The following is a 19,551-nucleotide window of genomic DNA, read 5'->3' on the forward strand; positions in this document are numbered from 1 at the left end:
TGGCAAAGTGCCTATGACAGAATGTCTACCATTTGGGATATTTTTAGAGGTAAAGATTATGGAAGGACCCATCTCTTAGATTGGGACATGTGGCAAGAAAGTGGATCAAAGTGAGACAAGTGGCCTGACACTTGTTAGAAAATGGATCAAAGTGAGACAAGTGGCCTCACACTTGTCACTTCAGCTATTGTGTGGCTCTCCACTTGTCATTGTAGCCTTCTCTTGCCATTTTAGCTCATGGGAGGCCCAAATCTATAAATTGGAGCCCTCTCTCTTCATTAATGGAGGCTCTCTTGCTGCACACTAGCCTCTACCACCGTTGAAGGCTTCTCTAATGATGGCTACTCTCTTTCTCTCTCACTTGAAGGCTGCCCATGAAGAATACCGGCTGTATGGGACTGTTTTGGAGGCTTCCATCGCGAAGAAATAGTGAAGGCAAGGGTATTCAATCATTTATTATGATTTCTAGCCATTGTATGTGTTGTACCAGCATTTGTACTTGCTGTACCTGCTGTACCAGCCACCATACCGGCTGTACCAGCCACTGTACTTGCTGTACCTGCTTCTGTACTTGCTATACCTGCTGTACCAGCCACCGTACCGGTTGTACCAGCCACTGTACTTGCTGTACCTGCTTCTGTACTTGCTGTACCTGCTGTACCAGCCACCGTACCGGCTGTACCAGCCACTATACCTGCTGTACCAACCATTGTACCTGCTGTACCGGCTGAATGGAGAGTTGTACTTACTGTACTAGCTCTATTGCATGAAGACCCGTGGTTTTCGGGGAAGAATCAGTACCCACACGGAGGTATATGGATTATATTGTTGGCTCGGCATTCTACAGCCTATGTTCCGGCTTGGTTGCCTTGTGTTGGGCTGTGCTATGGCATTTGTATAGGGTTAATCCGGCATCTCCCGTGGGGAGAGTAAGGCCCTCAAAGCTTGTACATGATATTATTCTCCTTGGGTAATAAAATACTCCAAGGGGGGGGGGGTCGGCCCATTCCGGCCTCTATGCGGTGTCACATGTGCAAGATCCATTTTCAGCATTTGTGGATGTTTTGTCCAGCTTTATGTTTTATGCAAAGTGATGATGGATATGTGTTAAGGCTGTGGCCATGTTTAAATGTTTTAATATGCATTGATGGTATCAACAAGTGTGTCAAAGGCCTTAGTCCCCCGGGCACCTGCCCCCCGCGAGTTACATTGGTATCAGAGCATAGGCTTTCTTGGAAGCGAAGGCTTCCTTCTATCAATAAGGAAGAGAAAAGATCTGGAGTGGGGACCACACTTACCATCATTGCTATTATTCAGAGCCTATGAAGCAAGAGCATGAGCAATAGACAGCTTGGTCTAAGGATTTATGAATTCACAAAATTTATCTTGGAAGTATGGAGTTGGCTTTATGTACACACGTTTAGCACTCTTTCCATATGGATATTGTGGATTATATTATCAAGCTTACAGGCAAGCTATATGGAGATATATCTCAAGATATCTTAAGGATATTGTGACGAGATATTTCTGTTGGCTTCATGACCAACCTGGCAAAGAACAGCTAAGTATACTTTGAGTTTGCAAAGTTGGTGCTTTTGCTATTTACTATGAAGTGTTTTTGATGTTCACTAACCCTTGTATAGCTATGCAAGGAGAAAGGTGTTGTTGTTTGCCTTGAGATGGTTTCAGGGAAACATTGTTTATGGCTCCCTTTAATGGGATGAATTCTTTTCATGGCTTCCTTTATTGGGATGGATTATATCTATGGAGATTTCTTTCTTGGACGAGATTTATATAGATATTGGGCTTCACAAGCAATTTCTATGGACGAATCTGTCCGAGTTTATAGAGAAGCAATCTTTGAATATCTCATGGATATGATGCTTTTATGGATAAAGTCCACCTCTACTCCAAGGTGTGTGGTTAGCACGGAGTATGTGGTAAGAGTTATGGTATACAAGGATTATGATATACAGGTGTATGGATTCCTGGACTTCTTTTCTAGGAATTTGGATCCATCCTCAGGTTTATGGATTATTCTTTTTGGCTCCCTTTATTTGGGATGCATTGATTTTATGGAAGTCGTGGTTATCTCATGGATCGAGGATTTCTATTGGCGGCCGAAATGCATGTAAAACTACTGGTGGTCGAAATGCCTATGAACTATGTGTAGCAGATATGCCTATAAACTATCTATGCCTGTGAGTGATTCTTATTTTATGTTACACACTTGAGTCCACCTCTCCTCCAAGGTGTGTGTTCAGAGTACCAACACGGAGTGCAAGTGGTAAGAGTGGACATGATGCCTAGTTGGTAGGGGACTTATGTCTATACCAAGGGTCATGTGGACTGACACCTTCTTGGCAGGAGACTATGTCTACGCCAAGTGTCAGTAGACTGGAATGTGGTATGCTGGGGACTTGACGTCTGCGCTCAGATCCAGTGGACGTTCTACATCCGCGTGCACGGTCAATCGGTCTTCTATTTCTCTGCCTGGTCTTTGCATATGTAAGCATGGAAGCCAGTGGAGAGTAGCATGCGTTTGACGTGACACTGGGGATTGGGGAACGAGTAATTGCTTCTTGGAGTTGGATTCAACTTAGAGTATGGACAGAGAGACATGATTATGATACCTGGACTTATGGGACTTTTTTGTCTCACCCATTTATTTTGGGACATGATTATGGTATCTTGACTTATGGGACTGTTTTCTCTCGCCCATTTATTTGGGACATGGATTATTTCAGTCATATTGGATTTTTGAGACTGTCTAGTCTTGCCCACTTGATGGGACATGATTATATCTTGAATATATGGCTTAAAGCTTAAAGTTGCGGACAACTTTTAAGAAGTTGGGGAGGATGTCACCAGCCTGGACATTTCCCAGTCTGAAAAGGGGTCTGGTGGACTCCAGGATGCTTAAATATTTGGAAAGTACAAGCTTTGGGAATGGGGGATTATCCTAGAATACAAAGAACCACACTCCTAAAATTTAGGAGAGTTGCTATTTTTGGCCCGACTCCGATGGAAATTCTGTTCGCGTCATTACATCTGGAATTGAGCAGATACCAAGAGTTGGCAAAGTGCCTATGACAGAATGTCTACCATTTGGGATATTTTTAGAGGTAAAGATTATGGAAGGACCCATCTCTTAGATTGGGACATGTGGCAAGAAAGTGGATCAAAGTGAGACAAGTGGCCTGACACTTGTTAGAAAATGGATCAAAGTGAGACAAGTGGCCTCACACTTGTCACTTCAGCTATTGTGTGGCTCTCCACTTGTCATTGTAGCCTTCTCTTGCCATTTTAGCTCATGGGAGGCCCAAATCTATAAATTGGAGCCCTCTCTCTTCATTAATGGAGGCTCTCTTGCTGCACACTAGCCTCTACCACCGTTGAAGGCTTCTCTAATGATGGCTACTCTCTTTCTCTCTCACTTGAAGGCTGCCCATGAAGAATACCGGCTGTATGGGACTGTTTTGGAGGCTTCCATCGCGAAGAAATAGTGAAGGCAAGGGTATTCAATCATTTATTATGATTTCTAGCCATTGTATGTGTTGTACCAGCATTTGTACTTGCTGTACCTGCTGTACCAGCCACCATACCGGCTGTACCAGCCACTGTACTTGCTGTACCTGCTTCTGTACTTGCTATACCTGCTGTACCAGCCACCGTACCGGTTGTACCAGCCACTGTACTTGCTGTACCTGCTTCTGTACTTGCTGTACCTGCTGTACCAGCCACCGTACCGGCTGTACCAGCCACTATACCTGCTGTACCAACCATTGTACCTGCTGTACCGGCTGAATGGAGAGTTGTACTTACTGTACTAGCTCTATTGCATGAAGACCCGTGGTTTTCGGGGAAGAATCAGTACCCACACGGAGGTATATGGATTATATTGTTGGCTCGGCATTCTACAGCCTATGTTCCGGCTTGGTTGCCTTGTGTTGGGCTGTGCTATGGCATTTGTATAGGGTTAATCCGGCATCTCCCGTGGGGAGAGTAAGGCCCTCAAAGCTTGTACATGATATTATTCTCCTTGGGTAATAAAATACTCCAAGGGGGGGGGGGGTCGGCCCATTCCGGCCTCTATGCGGTGTCACATGTGCAAGATCCATTTTCAGCATTTGTGGATGTTTTGTCCAGCTTTATGTTTTATGCAAAGTGATGATGGATATGTGTTAAGGCTGTGGCCATGTTTAAATGTTTTAATATGCATTGATGGTATCAACAAGTGTGTCAAAGGCCTTAGTCCCCCGGGCACCCGCCCCCCGCGAGTTACATTGGATGTAACTCGCGGGGGGCGGGTGCCCGGGGGACTAAGGCCTTTGACACACTTGTTGATACCATCAATGCATATTAAAACATTTAAACATGGCCACAGCCTTAACACATATCCATCATCACTTTGCATAAAACATAAAGCTGGACAAAACATCCACAAATGCTGAAAATGGATCTTGCACATGTGACACCGCATAGAGGCCGGAATGGGCCGACCCCCCCCCCCTTGGAGTATTTTATTACCCAAGGAGAATAATATCATGTACAAGCTTTGAGGGCCTTACTCTCCCCACGGGAGATGCCGGATTAACCCTATACAAATGCCATAGCACAGCCCAACACAAGGCAACCAAGCCGGAACATAGGCTGTAGAATGCCGAGCCAACAATATAATCCATATACCTCCGTGTGGGTACTGATTCTTCCCCGAAAACCACGGGTCTTCATGCAATAGAGCTAGTACAGTAAGTACAACTCTCCATTCAGCCGGTACAGCAGGTACAATGGTTGGTACAGCAGGTATAGTGGCTGGTACAGCCGGTACGGTGGCTGGTACAGCAGGTACAGCAAGTACAGAAGCAGGTACAGCAAGTACAGTGGCTGGTACAACCGGTACGGTGGCTGGTACAGCAGGTATAGCAAGTACAGAAGCAGGTACAGCAAGTACAGTGGCTGGTACAGCCGGTATGGTGGCTGGTACAGCAGGTACAGCAAGTACAAATGCTGGTACAACACATACAATGGCTAGAAATCATAATAAATGATTGAATACCCTTGCCTTCACTATTTCTTCGCGATGGAAGCCTCCAAAACAGTCCCATACAGCCGGTATTCTTCATGGGCAGCCTTCAAGTGAGAGAGAAAGAGAGTAGCCATCATTAGAGAAGCCTTCAACGGTGGTAGAGGCTAGTGTGCAGCAAGAGAGCCTCCATTAATGAAGAGAGAGGGCTCCAATTTATAGATTTGGGCCTCCCATGAGCTAAAATGGCAAGAGAAGGCTACAATGACAAGTGGAGAGCCACACAATAGCTGAAGTGACAAGTGTGAGGCCACTTGTCTCACTTTGATCCATTTTCTAACAAGTGTCAGGCCACTTGTCTCACTTTGATCCACTTTCTTGCCACATGTCCCAATCTAAGAGATGGGTCCTTCCATAATCTTTACCTCTAAAAATATCCCAAATGGTAGACATTCTGTCATAGGCACTTTGCCAACTCTTGGTATCTGCTCAATTCCAGATGTAATGACGCGAACAGAATTTCCATCGGAGTCGGGCCAAAAATAGCAACTCTCCTAAATTTTAGGAGTGTGGTTCTTTGTATTCTAGGATAATCCCCCATTCCCAAAGCTTGTACTTTCCAAATATTTAAGCATCCTGGAGTCCACCAGACCCCTTTTCAGACTGGGAAATGTCCAGGCTGGTGACACTTTTGTTGCCCAAAGCAAGGGCAAAGGAAAAGCCAAAAGCAATTTTCAGCCAAAGGCTGATTTGGGACAGCCTTCACAAAAGGCTAAAATGATGCAAGCAAGTCCAAGAAAAAGGGCGAGTGCACTGATGACCACGATGCTATGCATGTTGAGATTGAAAATCTCAACAGACAAATTTGTGATACCCAATTAAAGAGTTTCCATGAAGATCCAGGTGTAAGACATGTATTGGTTGGGTGTACAAAGGCACTCAACTTCTGTGAATGATGCATTAGAAACGTTGCATTTGAATTGGGTGTCAAACCAAGAGCGATGACTCTCTCTTTTCTCATCGATCAAGGTGATGTAGTGGGGGGAAGAGGGGGTGAGCTTTTGTCTGAGAAGCCACCTCATTTGAACCCTCTTGGAGCCCCTTCCGCGAAGCTGAAATATGTAGTTTTACCATGAGAGGGAAGAGGTGTCAATAAACTCTTGACATGCGTCTACTACACATGGTGCCCCATCTTCACTTTCAAATACTCATCAGAAGGAACCTCATGTTTCGGCCTCTACTGGGATGGGACCGGAGCGTTATATCCCTCATGCAGACAAAGGCAAGAGGAAGGCCAAGATAGGAGAAGGAAATGAGAATCACATGAAGACAAACCCATAAAGTTTGAAAATTGTCATGGTGATTTGACTCGAGTAAGGCCTTGGCTTTTATCTCCCAATTTGAAATCACCTTTCATGATGAAAGGTATTGCTACACATTGGTGGTTGGCCAAGAAGCTTTCTAGCAACACCATCACCACATGGACTAAATTCAAAGACAAGTTTTGTGCTCAGTTTCTCCATTCCAATTTTGCCAAAAACATACGCCAAAAGTGAGATTGTTTGGATCAAAAAGAGGAGAAATCAATGACTTCATATATATCAAAGTTTTGGAAGGTGTTGTTGGGAGGTGATTCCCTTCATGAAAATCGATGAAGAGGTAAAGAAGAGGGTTGGAGTCGGGCCTTCAACCCATCTTTCAACGTGGGCTTGAAATCTATCCCAATCTAGCTTTACAACAGCTCGTAAATTCAAAATGGGTGCAATCAAATATTGATATTGGCATGGGAAAAGGGAAGGACAGTGGGAAGCCATCTAAAAGAGAGATACCTAGATGAATCCAAGAACATGCCCAAATTCACCTTATAAGAAAAGTGCAATTTATAACCTCATGGCAGTCATCCACAAGAAAATAAACCATCAACTCCATCATGCATAGTATAGACTAGATACTACGACATCCCCACTAACGTCATCAGTGCCCAATAGTGGGTGTCAAACTTGGTATTAATATTTAATCTCCACTCAAATGGCTACCACCTTGCATGAATGTCATTGGAAATGCAGCATGTGATGCCCACGAGGCTTGTATCTCAAGAAATCCTTGATAATACATACATATTATAAGGGGGATCAAGCAGCTTCAAGCCCTTCTGACCCTATTGCAAGTGATCTAAATTTCAGCAATGCTATCTTGTTTGGTGTTGTGCCATTTCATATTGTTTATTCGTATTAATAGTTTTAAGTGTGTGTCTGGATGGTGCTCAACCCTTATCGGGGGGGGGGGGGGGGGGGGGGGGGGGGGGGGGGGGAGAGAGAGAGAGAGAGAGAGAGAGAGATTTCAGTTGCAGTCACACCACCAATCTGGGTGTGCACTGTCTGATGGCCCCATCACTATCTGTCTGTGCTCTATCCTGCCCACAAGATGGAAATGGCTGCTGTTGGACCTTACTGATAGAGGTGAGATGTGTCATATTTTCCCTCCACATATCAGATACTGCATCACCACCTCACATGCACACATTAACAAAAAAAATCGTTGGCAGAGCTTGAGCAATAGAGTACCAGCCCCTTGGCATGAACTACCACAAGTGGCAATTGTCAGAATTGCCACCAAAATTATAGGCCTCCCCTACTATTGAGACCAATACCTATGATCTTCCATAAAAACTAGTATTTACTAGACCTGCTATAGCACTAATCATCTCTAGCTACAAAATGATATTTAATCTCTGAATACTGAATGTAAGATGCAAGCAGCTCAAAACCATACACATACATTGCATGCTCAATACACATAACTCAAAAGCATACAATGCCCAAACCTAAGCTTACAAAAATTATAAGTAAAATATCCCTACATGTGATCCTTATATACTGCCCCTTGCAGAAAGACAACATACCATATAACATCAATTACCTTAATTATCTACATAGAGCAAGGAGTTTCTTTCATACCTCTGAAAAAAACCACTTCTTGTTGTTTCGGTTCATGTTCTTGAAGCGCGTTCCTTGATCCATCAAGAAAATATGGCAATTCCAGAAGTTGCAGTAAGGATTCTGTAAAAGGATTTCTCACATGACCTGTTGGAAAAGGGTGAAATCCTCTGTAAGATAATCCCTCCCAAAAAGCTCTCCCTCACTGCAAACCCTAATTAATGTAATGGACTTCAAAAGAGACTCACAAATCTGCTGTTACGACAACATGAAATAAAAGAGACGTTAAGGTTGCTTCTTAGCAACGAGTGAAATCTTGATTTCATCTCAAAAAGCTGTGCATCACATGCATGCGTTGTACGCTAGATGCTATCCCTACCACCATCGGTGCCCAAGAGTGAGCCATCTTAGTATTCAACCATTCAGTCAAAGGTCACCATTCTTTAATGACCATTACCTTCTCTGCAAGTGAAGGGAATACCTAAACAACCAGGCTAGGACTGAATCTTAGTCAGTCAAAGGTGGTTTCAGCTTGGCTTAAAAAGAAAAGTTATAAAGCACACTGTAAAATAACTGAGAGTAATCAGTAGTTGAGTTTAGTTCAGAGAGTTGCTAAAGCTCCTCATGCTCTTGAGCTAGAAAAGAGCAGTACTATATGTACTACCTAGACAAAGACCTCTCTTTGAACATAAGCTTGAAGAGCTCAACCGAACTCACTGAAGAGCTTGGAAAGCCTGACCTCTGGTCATCAAAGATGTAATAGTGGCCATCTTCTTGAGTGCATAAATGTCAAAGTCCAGTCTCTCAATCTAGTCTCTCCCGGTGTGATGTCTCCCCTAAGATCAATCAAGGCATTCTGAACCGTCCAAAACACCTCAAGTAGCTTGACCTACATATTTTTCAGCATTTTCAATCTACATAAATAATGCACAATTTAAATGCCTTAGGTGTTGTACCTCCCTTGGGCAAAGCACTATTATCAAAACTCATACATGGTCGTCAATGACACATCCAGCCAATGGTCATCGTCATAGGGTCACACAGGGCACAGAGTTTGCCGTGAAGGTAACATTGGAGTACATCCAAACTTACAAATTGAAAGAATAATTGCACTATTTAACAACAAACCAACACAAAGCCAGAAAACGCTCGAAAACCTTTGCAAAGAATTGAAGGACACAATATATATATACCTTTAAGGAATATATATATACCTTTGCAAAGAATTGAAGGACACAATATCACAAAATGTAAAAATTCCTTAAAGCTTAACCTTCTACTAATAAAGTAGCCACCAAAACAAGAAACTTGGCAAGTTATAATTTGACAAACAAGCTAACTAGATTATAAAAGAGGGACCTCTTTCTAAACTTTAAGAAAATATAGTGGTGACGAGTGATAAAACTAACAATCTCTCTCCCTTTCTCAATGATAGGTGCCATCCATAGCGAATCCCCAATGTCCTTCACCAAATCATTCAGCCCATGTGCAATACAAGGAGTGAATGTGATATGGAGATACCTCAACTCCAACTTTGCCCTTGCCTCTCTATTTGATGCTTCTCCATCTCCTATGACATGAATCACATTTTTTGGACCAATGGTGTCAACAGCCTTTGCCCACTCCTCCACAAGCACATCAAAGCCCTTCTTCTCTCTTTCAAAGCATCATGTGAGGATAAGAAATGCACACCACCTCGTGAATCATCAATGCCCTCTTTCTTCTTTTTCAGCAAAGTGCTACTCAAAGTCTCTGATGATGGAGGAGACTGGAGCATATGTGGTCTCATCAAGAAAAAAGGAGCAAAATGGAGAGTTGGGCAAGTAACCTCTTGATGCTTGGGCTGATCTAGAGGCTGATCTAGAGAACCCACATTACTTGTGTGCAAGACAATTTTACTCCCACGCACCTCTTCAGCAAAACGGTTCACGAACATACATAATCTTTAATCGTCACCCTTTCTAGCACTCGGCATTTCTTGACAACATTTCACTCTTCAGGCCAGTATCAACAAAAAAATATTACTATTATTGGGACTTTTACACCATAAGGTTTCTACACCTTAGGCGCGCTGTCATGTGCACAGTGTGTATCTACCGTGTGCTACACGCACGCAAGACTAGTTTCGAGGCTTGGGGAAGCTTGGAACTAGGCAGGCTGATTGACCAGCTGATCTAGTGTAGACGTGCACCTGCTTTACGCAGCCGAGGCCGGCAGCAGTCTCGAGGCCCGCGAGGGCAGCTTCGTGGCAGTATGGGACGTCGCAAGGAGGAGATTGGTCGGTACGTGAGAGCTCTATGGTCTTGGAGCCTGGATCTAGTGCAGACGTGCACCTGCTTTACGCAGCCGAGGCCGGCAGCAATCTCGAGGCCGGCAGCTTCGTGGCAGTATGGGACGTCGCGAGGAGGAGATTGGTCGGTACGTCATCCTAGTTAGCTCAGCTCGTGGCTCGGTGGGGACAGCCAAGACTGTGGGCTTGCCCACAGGTGTCATGGTTGGGAGGTGAGTCAGGCCTGCACCCCCTTGTTGCTTGTTTGTTCGTTTGTTTGCAAGATTCGAGTCTTGAACCAAGGTCGATCACGAGGAGATCCGTGGGGATTTGACAGTGGTATCAGAGCATACCTCGTGAACGAGCAAGTAGGTAGGTAGAGAAGAAGAGGTCGAAGAAAGGTATGTTGAAAAGCTTGCTGTTTTTTCTGTGCATACTGCTGTTTTCAGTTTTAGTATGTGTTCTTTCTTCATCAAAGAAACCCATGTTGATGGGGATGGTAGATGGTAGATGGTAGGGTTGATTGCTTTGCAAGGAAGAGGAGTCTTGTTTGTGCAGTCGCATGAACTGCAAGGAGAGAAACAGAAAAAGCACGTTTGCTTTTCATGAACGATAGAGAGAGAGAGAGAGCGAGATGTTGGGTTTTATGCTGTGTATGCACCCAGAGGAGTGCTAGTGATCATCAGTAGATTACTGGGGCACTTTTTACTTCAGTTAGTGGAGGTTTTTTCCCCAGTTTTAGCTTAGTTTCACTTATAATAGTTTATAAGTGATTTGGTCCACCTGGCACACTTTATGGCCGGACCATGTGAACACAACTTTTAGGTCACATCTTTATGTGACTATTGTACTTCATTTTTAATCACTCTCAATATATGAGCAGTCGTGTTCCTCTCTCTGTTTCTCACGTTTCTTGCTGAAGTACCTTCCAAACCCTACCCCTACCAGCTGAACGCCTTCATTTGGTATCATAGCTCCCAGGTTGGCCTGCCCTACCCGTACTGCTCCAAGCACCCTGCCTGTACTATTCCACGCCATCAGTGTCCGTACAGTTAGTCGCCTTCAGCTGCAGCTCCGTACAGGTAGTCGCCTTCAGCCGTACACTCCGTACAGGCGCCTGTCCTGTTCCGTACTCTGTTCCGTACATTAGTCGACCAGCTCTACTGTTCCGTACACAACACCGTGCACGTTCGCTATCAGCTATCGTCTTCAGCTCTTCGTACAACCAAGCGCATGCTTTGCTCCGTACACAGTCGCCTAGTACCCCGTACAGTACCTGCAAGTGACCTACACACGCTGCCAGCTGCTCGCCCAGCTCCGTACAGTACCCGCTGCCAACCTGTCGACTGTTGTTTCTGTACAGTACCTACTACGTGTACCTGTACTGTACAGTCGCCGTACATCCACCGTGCAGTCGACCTGTACCTGCACTGTACCGTACACTAGTTTCGTACAGTCTACAGCTGCCTGTACCTACAAAATCACATTTGTGGTAAGATTTACAAGTTCTGAAATTTGGGCATTTTCTCTGTGAAAATTTTCTGGCAGATACATGCAGATTTTCTTGCAAAGAAATCTCTACAGGTTTTTTGCAAGGTTTTGGGTGCAGTAACTTTGGGCATTTTTGGACATTTTGGCACTGTGTAAGCCATTTTTGCTGCTCTACTCAGTCAGTGGTGCATTGTGTTGCACATTCAGAGGATTGAGAGTGCAGGCATATTTGGGTTAGCTGTATTCAGTGGAGTACAGTTGCTTTCAGGGTTGTTGCTATTGGGTTTTTTGATACACAGGTACAACATTGTGCATTGGCATAATGGCAAATCAACAACAGAGTGATGTATTCACGTATTTGTCCAAGGAAGACAAGTTGGACGGCATGAACTACTCCTTGTGGAGTTTTATGCTGAGAAATGTGCTCGTGGCAAAAGGTCTTTGGGATTTGATGAACCACGTCCAGGTCCATTGGCTCCAAAGACTCCTCCCCAAGGGGGTGCTCGTGGACGAGGACAACAGATACAGGCACCAGGTCAGCCATTGCCTGTCCAAAGAACAAATGCTCAGAAGACATGGGATGCCAGAGATCATAGTTACCACGGAACGGGAACGTTCCGGGAACGTCGGATGCTAGAACGGGAGCGGGAACGGGAACGAGAGCGGATCGAGAACGTCGCGGAACGCCACGTCATATGACATGTCAGCATATGACACAAAAAAATGTAACTTTTTGTATACGGATAGCCAAATATGCTTCCTAATATTTGCTCCCCCAAGACATGAACATACATTTCTGCAAGCAAAACACACCCCCCCCCCTAAAAAAAAAAATAAAAAATAAAAAATAAAAATTGCGGAACGTTCCGGCGTTCCGGGAACGTGCCTTCGCCCGGAACGGCGTTCCGGCGTTCCAGGAAGGCGGAACGACGTTCCGTGGTAACTATGCCAGAGATGCACAAGCCTTGTCACTTATTGCATTGTCAGTACAGAGGTCTATTATACCTCATATTCGTTCAGCTGGCTCTTCACGGAATGCATGGGTGACTTTGGAGCAGATGTATGCTGCTCGTAATGAGGCTCGGATCTCGTTTTTGAAAAGAGAGCTGGAAAATCAAAAAATGCATGAAGGAGATGATATGTCTAGCCACTTGAACAAGCTACAGGATTTGAGAGAGCAACTCATCAATGTGGATGAGATTATTCCTGAGACACAGCTTGTGTCCACCATCTTGAACTCTTTTTGCCAAGATCTTACTTGGCTTTTCATACCTCTTTGAACCTCAGCACGAGGAATGCTGTTGAACCCCTTAAGTATCAGGAACTTGTTGCTCTCTTGCTACAAGAAGAGCAAATCAGGAAGAACACGAATATGAACACAAGTGCTGAACAAGCATTTACTACAGGTCAAAAAGGGAAAGGCAAATCTCAGCCAAAGAGTTCAAATCAGAATTCAGGTGATGGTGGTTCATCTCAGGATACCAAGAAAGGTGATGGACAACCCAAGAAGAAGGGCAAATGCCATTACTGTAAGAAGCCAGGTCACTACATCACAGAGTGTAGGAAGAGGATTGCCAAAGAGAAGGCAAAGGAATCTGGGATGTCTGTAAATGATGCCTCTAAAGCTCCTCCGGAGACTGCTTCTTTTGTTGAGGACAGGGATTACTGTTTCTACACATGCAGCTATGATGCCTCTTGGTCTTCACAGGCACTCAGTGTGACAGAGCATGCATGTACTTGGTATTTTGATAGTGGTGCTTCAAAGCATATTACATCTCGCAGGGATTTGTTTTGTCATGTAGGCCCTGCCCCTGTTGGCAAAACCGTTCAGTGTGCCAATAATGCTTCATATCCAGTTCATGTCATTGGGGAGATTCAGCTCACAGCCATTGATGGCTCTATTCTTCGCCTTACAAATGCCTTATATGTACCAGGGATAAAGAAGAATTTGTTGTCCATTTCTTCTTTAGCACAGTGTGGTATGCAAGTCCACTTTGATGATGACAAATGCATGGTCAGAGACAAAGCTAATGCTTTGACCTTGATGCTTACTGGTACATTATGTCATGGACTTTACCAGTTGGATGCATTTCAGCCAGTGGATCAGTCTGCTTATAATGCATTCACTCTTACTCCAGCTATGATTGATGAGGAGTTATGGCATGCTCGCATGGGGCATGTAAATTTTGGTAGTCTTATGCTTATGCAGCGACATAACATGTTGACAGACCTACCTCTTATGGAGAAGCCTCCAGATCACATATGTGAAGGATGTATTTTGGGAAAAATGCATCGGTTTTCCTTCCCACGTGATCAGGCTCTACGAGCAACTGCAAAGTTGCAGCTTATACACAGTGATCTTTGTGGTCGCATGCAGACGAAGTCATTAGGAGGTTGCTTCTATTTTGCTACATTTATTGATGACTTCTCTCATATATGCTGGGTCTATCCGTTGACACAGAAATCACAGGTATATGATGCATTTTTGGCCTTTGTAGCACTTGCTGAAACAGAGTTAGGATGCAAGGTTAAGACTCTCCGTTCTGACCGAGGGGGGGAATATGTGTCACACATGTTGAATTCCTTTCTTGAGAGTAGAGGTATCAAACATCAGTATACTACTCCTTATACTCCACAACAGAATGGGATTGCAGAAAGGAAGAATCGGTCACTCATGGAGATGGCCAGATGTATGTTAAAGGCAAAGAAGCTACCACATATCTTTTGGGTGGGTGGAAGCTGTAATGTGTGCTTGTCATATTTTGAATTGATGTCCCACAAAGGCATTGGTTTCCATTACTCCTTTTGAAGCTTGGCATGGCCGCAAGCCTTCGGTATCACACTTTCGTACTTTTGGGTGTCTTGCATATGCACACATACCCAAAGAGTTGAGGAGGAAGTTAGATGATAAAGCCACAAAATGTATTTTTGTTGGGTATAGCCGTGAGAGCAAGAGCTACCGGTTATATGACCCACTATCCAAGAAGATATTCACTAGTCGGGATGTGATTTTTGATGAAAAATCAGAAATATCCATGGCTGGTTATGATGTAAATCAGGCTGAAAATGATGTGTTTGAAGGTCTACTACCTATGGAGTTTCATTCCACAGTTGGTGAACCAGTCCATAAGGGTACAGGACAGCCAGCTAATCATGAAGATGGTGCAGAAATTCAGCAGGCTATTGAGCCAGAAGTTGAGCCAAATATGGGGCAGCAGGCTCCACAGGTCAGACACATACCTAGATGGTATTTGAGGACATTGTAGGACAGCCATCTAGAGGGTCCTCTTGCTGGTCGTACTCGTAGGGAGACACGGACCAATGAGCATGCACACATCATGGATTTGAATATGGTTATGGCAGCCAGTTTACAGGATGATGATGAGCCTGATTCATTTGTGGATGCACGAGACAATGTGCATTGGAATAAAGCCATGCAGGATGAGCTTGATTCTATTAAAAGGAATCAAACATGGGATTTGGTTGATCTGCCCAAAGGCAAGAAAGCCATTGGTACTAAGTGGGTCTATAAGTTGAAAAGACATGCAGATGGATCCATTGACAGGTACAAAGCCCATCTAGTTGCAAAGGGCTATGCACAGAAGAAGGGCATTGATTATGAGGAGACATTTGCTCCTACATCCCGTATGTCGACACTTAGGTGTGTCATTGCATTGGCTGCACATCGTGGTTGGGTTGTTCACCAGTTCGACATCAAGACTGCTTTCCTACATGGGGACCTCGAGGAGGAAGTTTATGTACATCAGCCCATAGGTTTTGCAGAACATGGTCGTGAAGGGAAAGTATGCAAGCTGAAAAAGGCCTTGTATGGTTTGAAACAAGCTCCACGAGCTTGGTATGCTTTCTTGGCTCTTCATGTATTTCTTGGCTAAGCAAGAAACAGACCACAGTGGCCACTTCGTCTTGTGAGGCAGAGTACAGAGCAGCCTACACTACTACCGTTGAGTGTGTCTGGCTGCGTCGTCTCATGACTGATATGGATATTTCAGTGGAGGAGCCTACACCTATCTATACTGATAGTCAGAGTGCCATTGCCGTGGCCAGGAATCCTGTGTTTCATGCTCGCACGAAACACATTGAGATTCACTATCATTTTGTTCGGGAGAGACTCCAGGCAGGTGATATCAGTCTGATCTACTGTCCTACAGATCAGAATGTGGCAGACATCTTCACCAAAGCATTACCACGTCCGAAATTCGAAGCATTCCGCACTGCTTTGAATTTGTTTCCTTTTGGTGGATGATGTACAGTGATCACATATCACTCCAGGAAGGTTTGTTGGGTTTTATGCTGTGTATGCACCCACAGGAGTGCTAGTGATCATCAGTAGATTACTAGGGCACTTTTTACTTCAGTTAGTGGAGGTTTTTTCCCCCAGTTTTAGCTTAGTTTCACTTATAATAGTTTATAAGTGATTTGGTCCACCTGGCACACTTTATGGCCGGACCATGTGAACACAACTTTTAGGTCACATCTTTATGTGACTATTGTACTTCATTTTTAATCACTCTCAATATATGAGCAGTCGTGTTCCTCTCTCTGTTTCTCACGTTTCTTGCTGACCTTCCAAACCCTAACCCTAACAGCTGAACTCCTTCACGAGAGATGTGCTGGATCGCTTATTCGCTGGCAAGTTGTGCGCTGGCGGGTGATCCTTGTTGACGTGTTGTAGGCGACACTGCAGGAGGCGGCCAAGCTTGCCAAGCCAGGCGAAGGAACTCAACCCTAAGCCAACGACTTGGGCACAATTCGAAGACGTCTTCAAGAAAGAATTCCTCAAGAAAGAGGATGATTATGATGTTGCCCGGTTTTCAGCTTTGACCATGACCTCGCAGCACCTCACTTATGAGGTCTACCTCCAGAAGTTTCGTGACTTGCAGATGAAAGCTACAAAGATGGAAGCAGAAGGAGATGTCACGTGCATCCCGCACTTGGATGCCACGTAGACATATATGTACAGAAGGTGCAGGACCTGGGGGTCCCATGTGAGCCAGGGTCCCATTCCAGTCGTCTGAGGTCACGTGTGCATTGTCGTGCACATGAAGCAGTGCCAATCCGCGCTATGAGTCTCCCTCTGGAATGATGTCAATGGTTATCTGTATCTAGTATGATACTTGATGCCAGACCTCTGTGTTGACATGTAGGTTTGCATGTAGAATAGGGGCCAGCCCATAGGGCTACCCCAGAGCCAAGCCTAAGGCTCATGTAGTGGGCATGGGGAGGTTTAGAGCCACCCCAAGGGGCCAAGAGGGCCCCATGTTGTGCCCACTTGCCCTAGTTTGGGTTGGAAGGGCTGTAGGCCAGCCCTAGGGGCCCTGGCCAAGCAGCCGACAGAGCCTTGAACCCTGCCCAGCTAGTCGGCCATGTGTCCCACACAGCCTGCACAGGGCTGTCCAGCAGCCCAGTCCATGCGCATAGGTGGCCAGCCCTCCATTGGTGTGAAGCGTAGGATTTTATACATTAAATGCTATTTTTAATGCAGTCGTGAGACTTTTAAATCAGCCGCCTGGATTTATACCAATCGACCAGCACACTGAAGGGGTATAAATACCCATGGCATAATTCAATCCTAGTTATCTCATAATTCACAAGGTGCTGCAGCTACTCAAGGGCCAAGACAGCCAAGGGAGAAGCTAATGCAAGGGTGAAGGTTTGAACGTCAGGAGCAGAGATCTATCTCAGCCAAAACAGGTTCAGTCAGTCTTTTATTTTCAGATTTTGCATCATTCTAATAAAAGCAAATACACCATTCATGGTGAGGGCCCTACAGAGGGTATTCGGGACCCAATACTGTGTCCTCTTCTCTCTCTCTCTCTCTCTCTCTCTCTCTCTCTCTCTCTATATCTATCTATTTTTCAACACATCTACATTCAGTTTTGTGCGTTAATTTCGTCGCGACAAGTGTGCTGGTTTTTGAGCATTGAAGTTACCGATCTCCCCCGAAGCTTCCGCATGTTACAGTGGATTTTCAAAGTTTCTACTATCCCGGAGGACCTTGAGTCACCACACCTATATTCTGCAGCAATTCCTTTGTGTGGGATTAGCCATACCAGTATGCCACTTACTCTTTAACCAAAATTGGATGTTACCCCCAAGCACCTCCGTCAACATTCACTGTGCGGGTTTCTACACACTTCTATTCCCCTTGAACATCCACCCCTTCTCTAGTGCAGCTTGCCAGATCCCTCACTTAATCTCGCGTCCTATAGATCCCCCTCATTATGCCAGGTGGTCCATATCAGCTTCTCCATCCAGAGACCCAAAAGTTTAGAAAGCAGAGTGATTATAGCTGTTAACACTCACAAGTTAATAATCTCTTAAGTTATAGCTATTTATAAATTATAAGTTACAAGTGACTATATAAGTTGGATGAGCCTATAGAGTAGATTATTGTATTGTTTTATGACAAGATGGTATGTCCGTAATGCAATCCACTCCCAATTGTCCATCTTTGAGACAGACAGTCCACCCATGGCCCCTTAGGGCAAGTCTTGGTGGTATGGATAATGGGACGCATGGGGTGACTGATGTTAGTTTGTATGATGTTAAAGGGGATCTATGGTTGGGTCATGAACTTGTTACTATGGTTGGGTCATGAACTTGTTAGAAGTCATCTCCTGTCTAGATTTATACACCAGGGCCTTTGTTGTGGGTGTGCCCGCCCATATGAGGTGTTTTATCATTTTTCCTCACTCCCCGCATTTTTCCCCTATTTTTCCCATTTTTTGTGGCTTGGGAGGCAGCCCATTTGCTGGCCGACTCCTGAACTGGTCCACGACTTCATGCCAGAGCTAGCCGACTGCTGATGATCTGGCCAGCTGGAGTTTATGCTGGTCGTGGAGTTCTCAGGGCCAATCGGCTGCCTACAGCAGGCCGATTGCTACTGTGGGGGCATATAAATAGGCCCCCAGCCCCCTTGCCACTATTGTATCATATTCGGGATTTCTTGTGTATATCAGAGCAGAGTTACACGTCTACATCTGTCTCTCTTGTGCTGTTTTTCTGCCTGCGTTTTTTGCTCGTGTTCCCAGATCTGGTCATCATCTCCGCTGCGTATTCTGACATGGTATCAGAGCCCTAGGCTCTAGATAGTTCTTGGGATTTGTGTGAGCAAGAGGGGGACTGTTTTGTGGCTGATTGGTGGACTGTTTTGGGCTGATCGGGAAGAGGAGAAGCAAGAGGAAGGCGGGCTGATTTGCAGGACAGCCACTTGCAGATTTTCAGATTTTCTTTTTCCCACCCACCCAACCTTTCAGGTTACTCCCCGCAATGGCAGTTCTGTATGAGATGGCCGAGAGGCATGTGAAGATCCCGACGCTCCCCACGTTCCCGGTGGACCGTCAGCTGGACGGGAACAACTACGGCATATGGAAGGTTATGATGGAATCTGTTCTGGAGTCTTACGACCTCGCTGATTTCGTCGTTGTTGGGGTTCCATGGCCGGAAGTTGAGGAAGGGGAGTTACCGTCGATCCGAAAGGACCGGGAGGCTCAGACACACATGTGGGATCGTGTCAACGCCAGGGTCCGTTCGTTTATCTTTCTCAACTGCACACCACAGGTAATCAATCATGTAAAGCATATGACGCTGGCCAGAGGTATATGGCAGCATTTGGCTTCTCTGTACAACAGGGTATCGCCCATGAAGAGGATTTCCTTGGAAGTACAGATGCGGGTTATGAGCCCTGCAAAGTCGGCGACAATGCGGGAGCATATTAACAAGCTGCAGGCTCTTCAGCAGGAAGTTCTTCAGGCTAGGAAGGAGATATCGTCAGAGGACATGGCCATAACGTTGCTGTCGCACTCCTC

The 19,551-nt window shown here is 45.1% G+C and overlaps 1 protein-coding gene across 1 annotated transcript in view; it reads right to left on the reverse strand.

The window, feature by feature from the left end:
- The window catches only part of DBR1 (debranching enzyme 1), a 47,612-nt gene that overhangs the window by 22,675 nt on the left and 5,386 nt on the right, over window positions 1-19,551 (reverse strand). Inside the window, exon 8 of the mRNA XM_086812345.1 lies at window positions 7,984-8,109. Within this exon, the coding sequence (XP_086668471.1) occupies window positions 7,984-8,109 (126 nt within the window). The remainder of the gene's footprint in view (window positions 1-7,983; window positions 8,110-19,551) is intronic.

Source organism: Cibotium barometz, chromosome 18, assembly GCF_041138505.1.
Source record: "Cibotium barometz isolate CiBa-2024 chromosome 18, ASM4113850v1, whole genome shotgun sequence".
NCBI classification, from domain to species: Eukaryota; Viridiplantae; Streptophyta; class Polypodiopsida; order Cyatheales; family Cibotiaceae; genus Cibotium; species Cibotium barometz.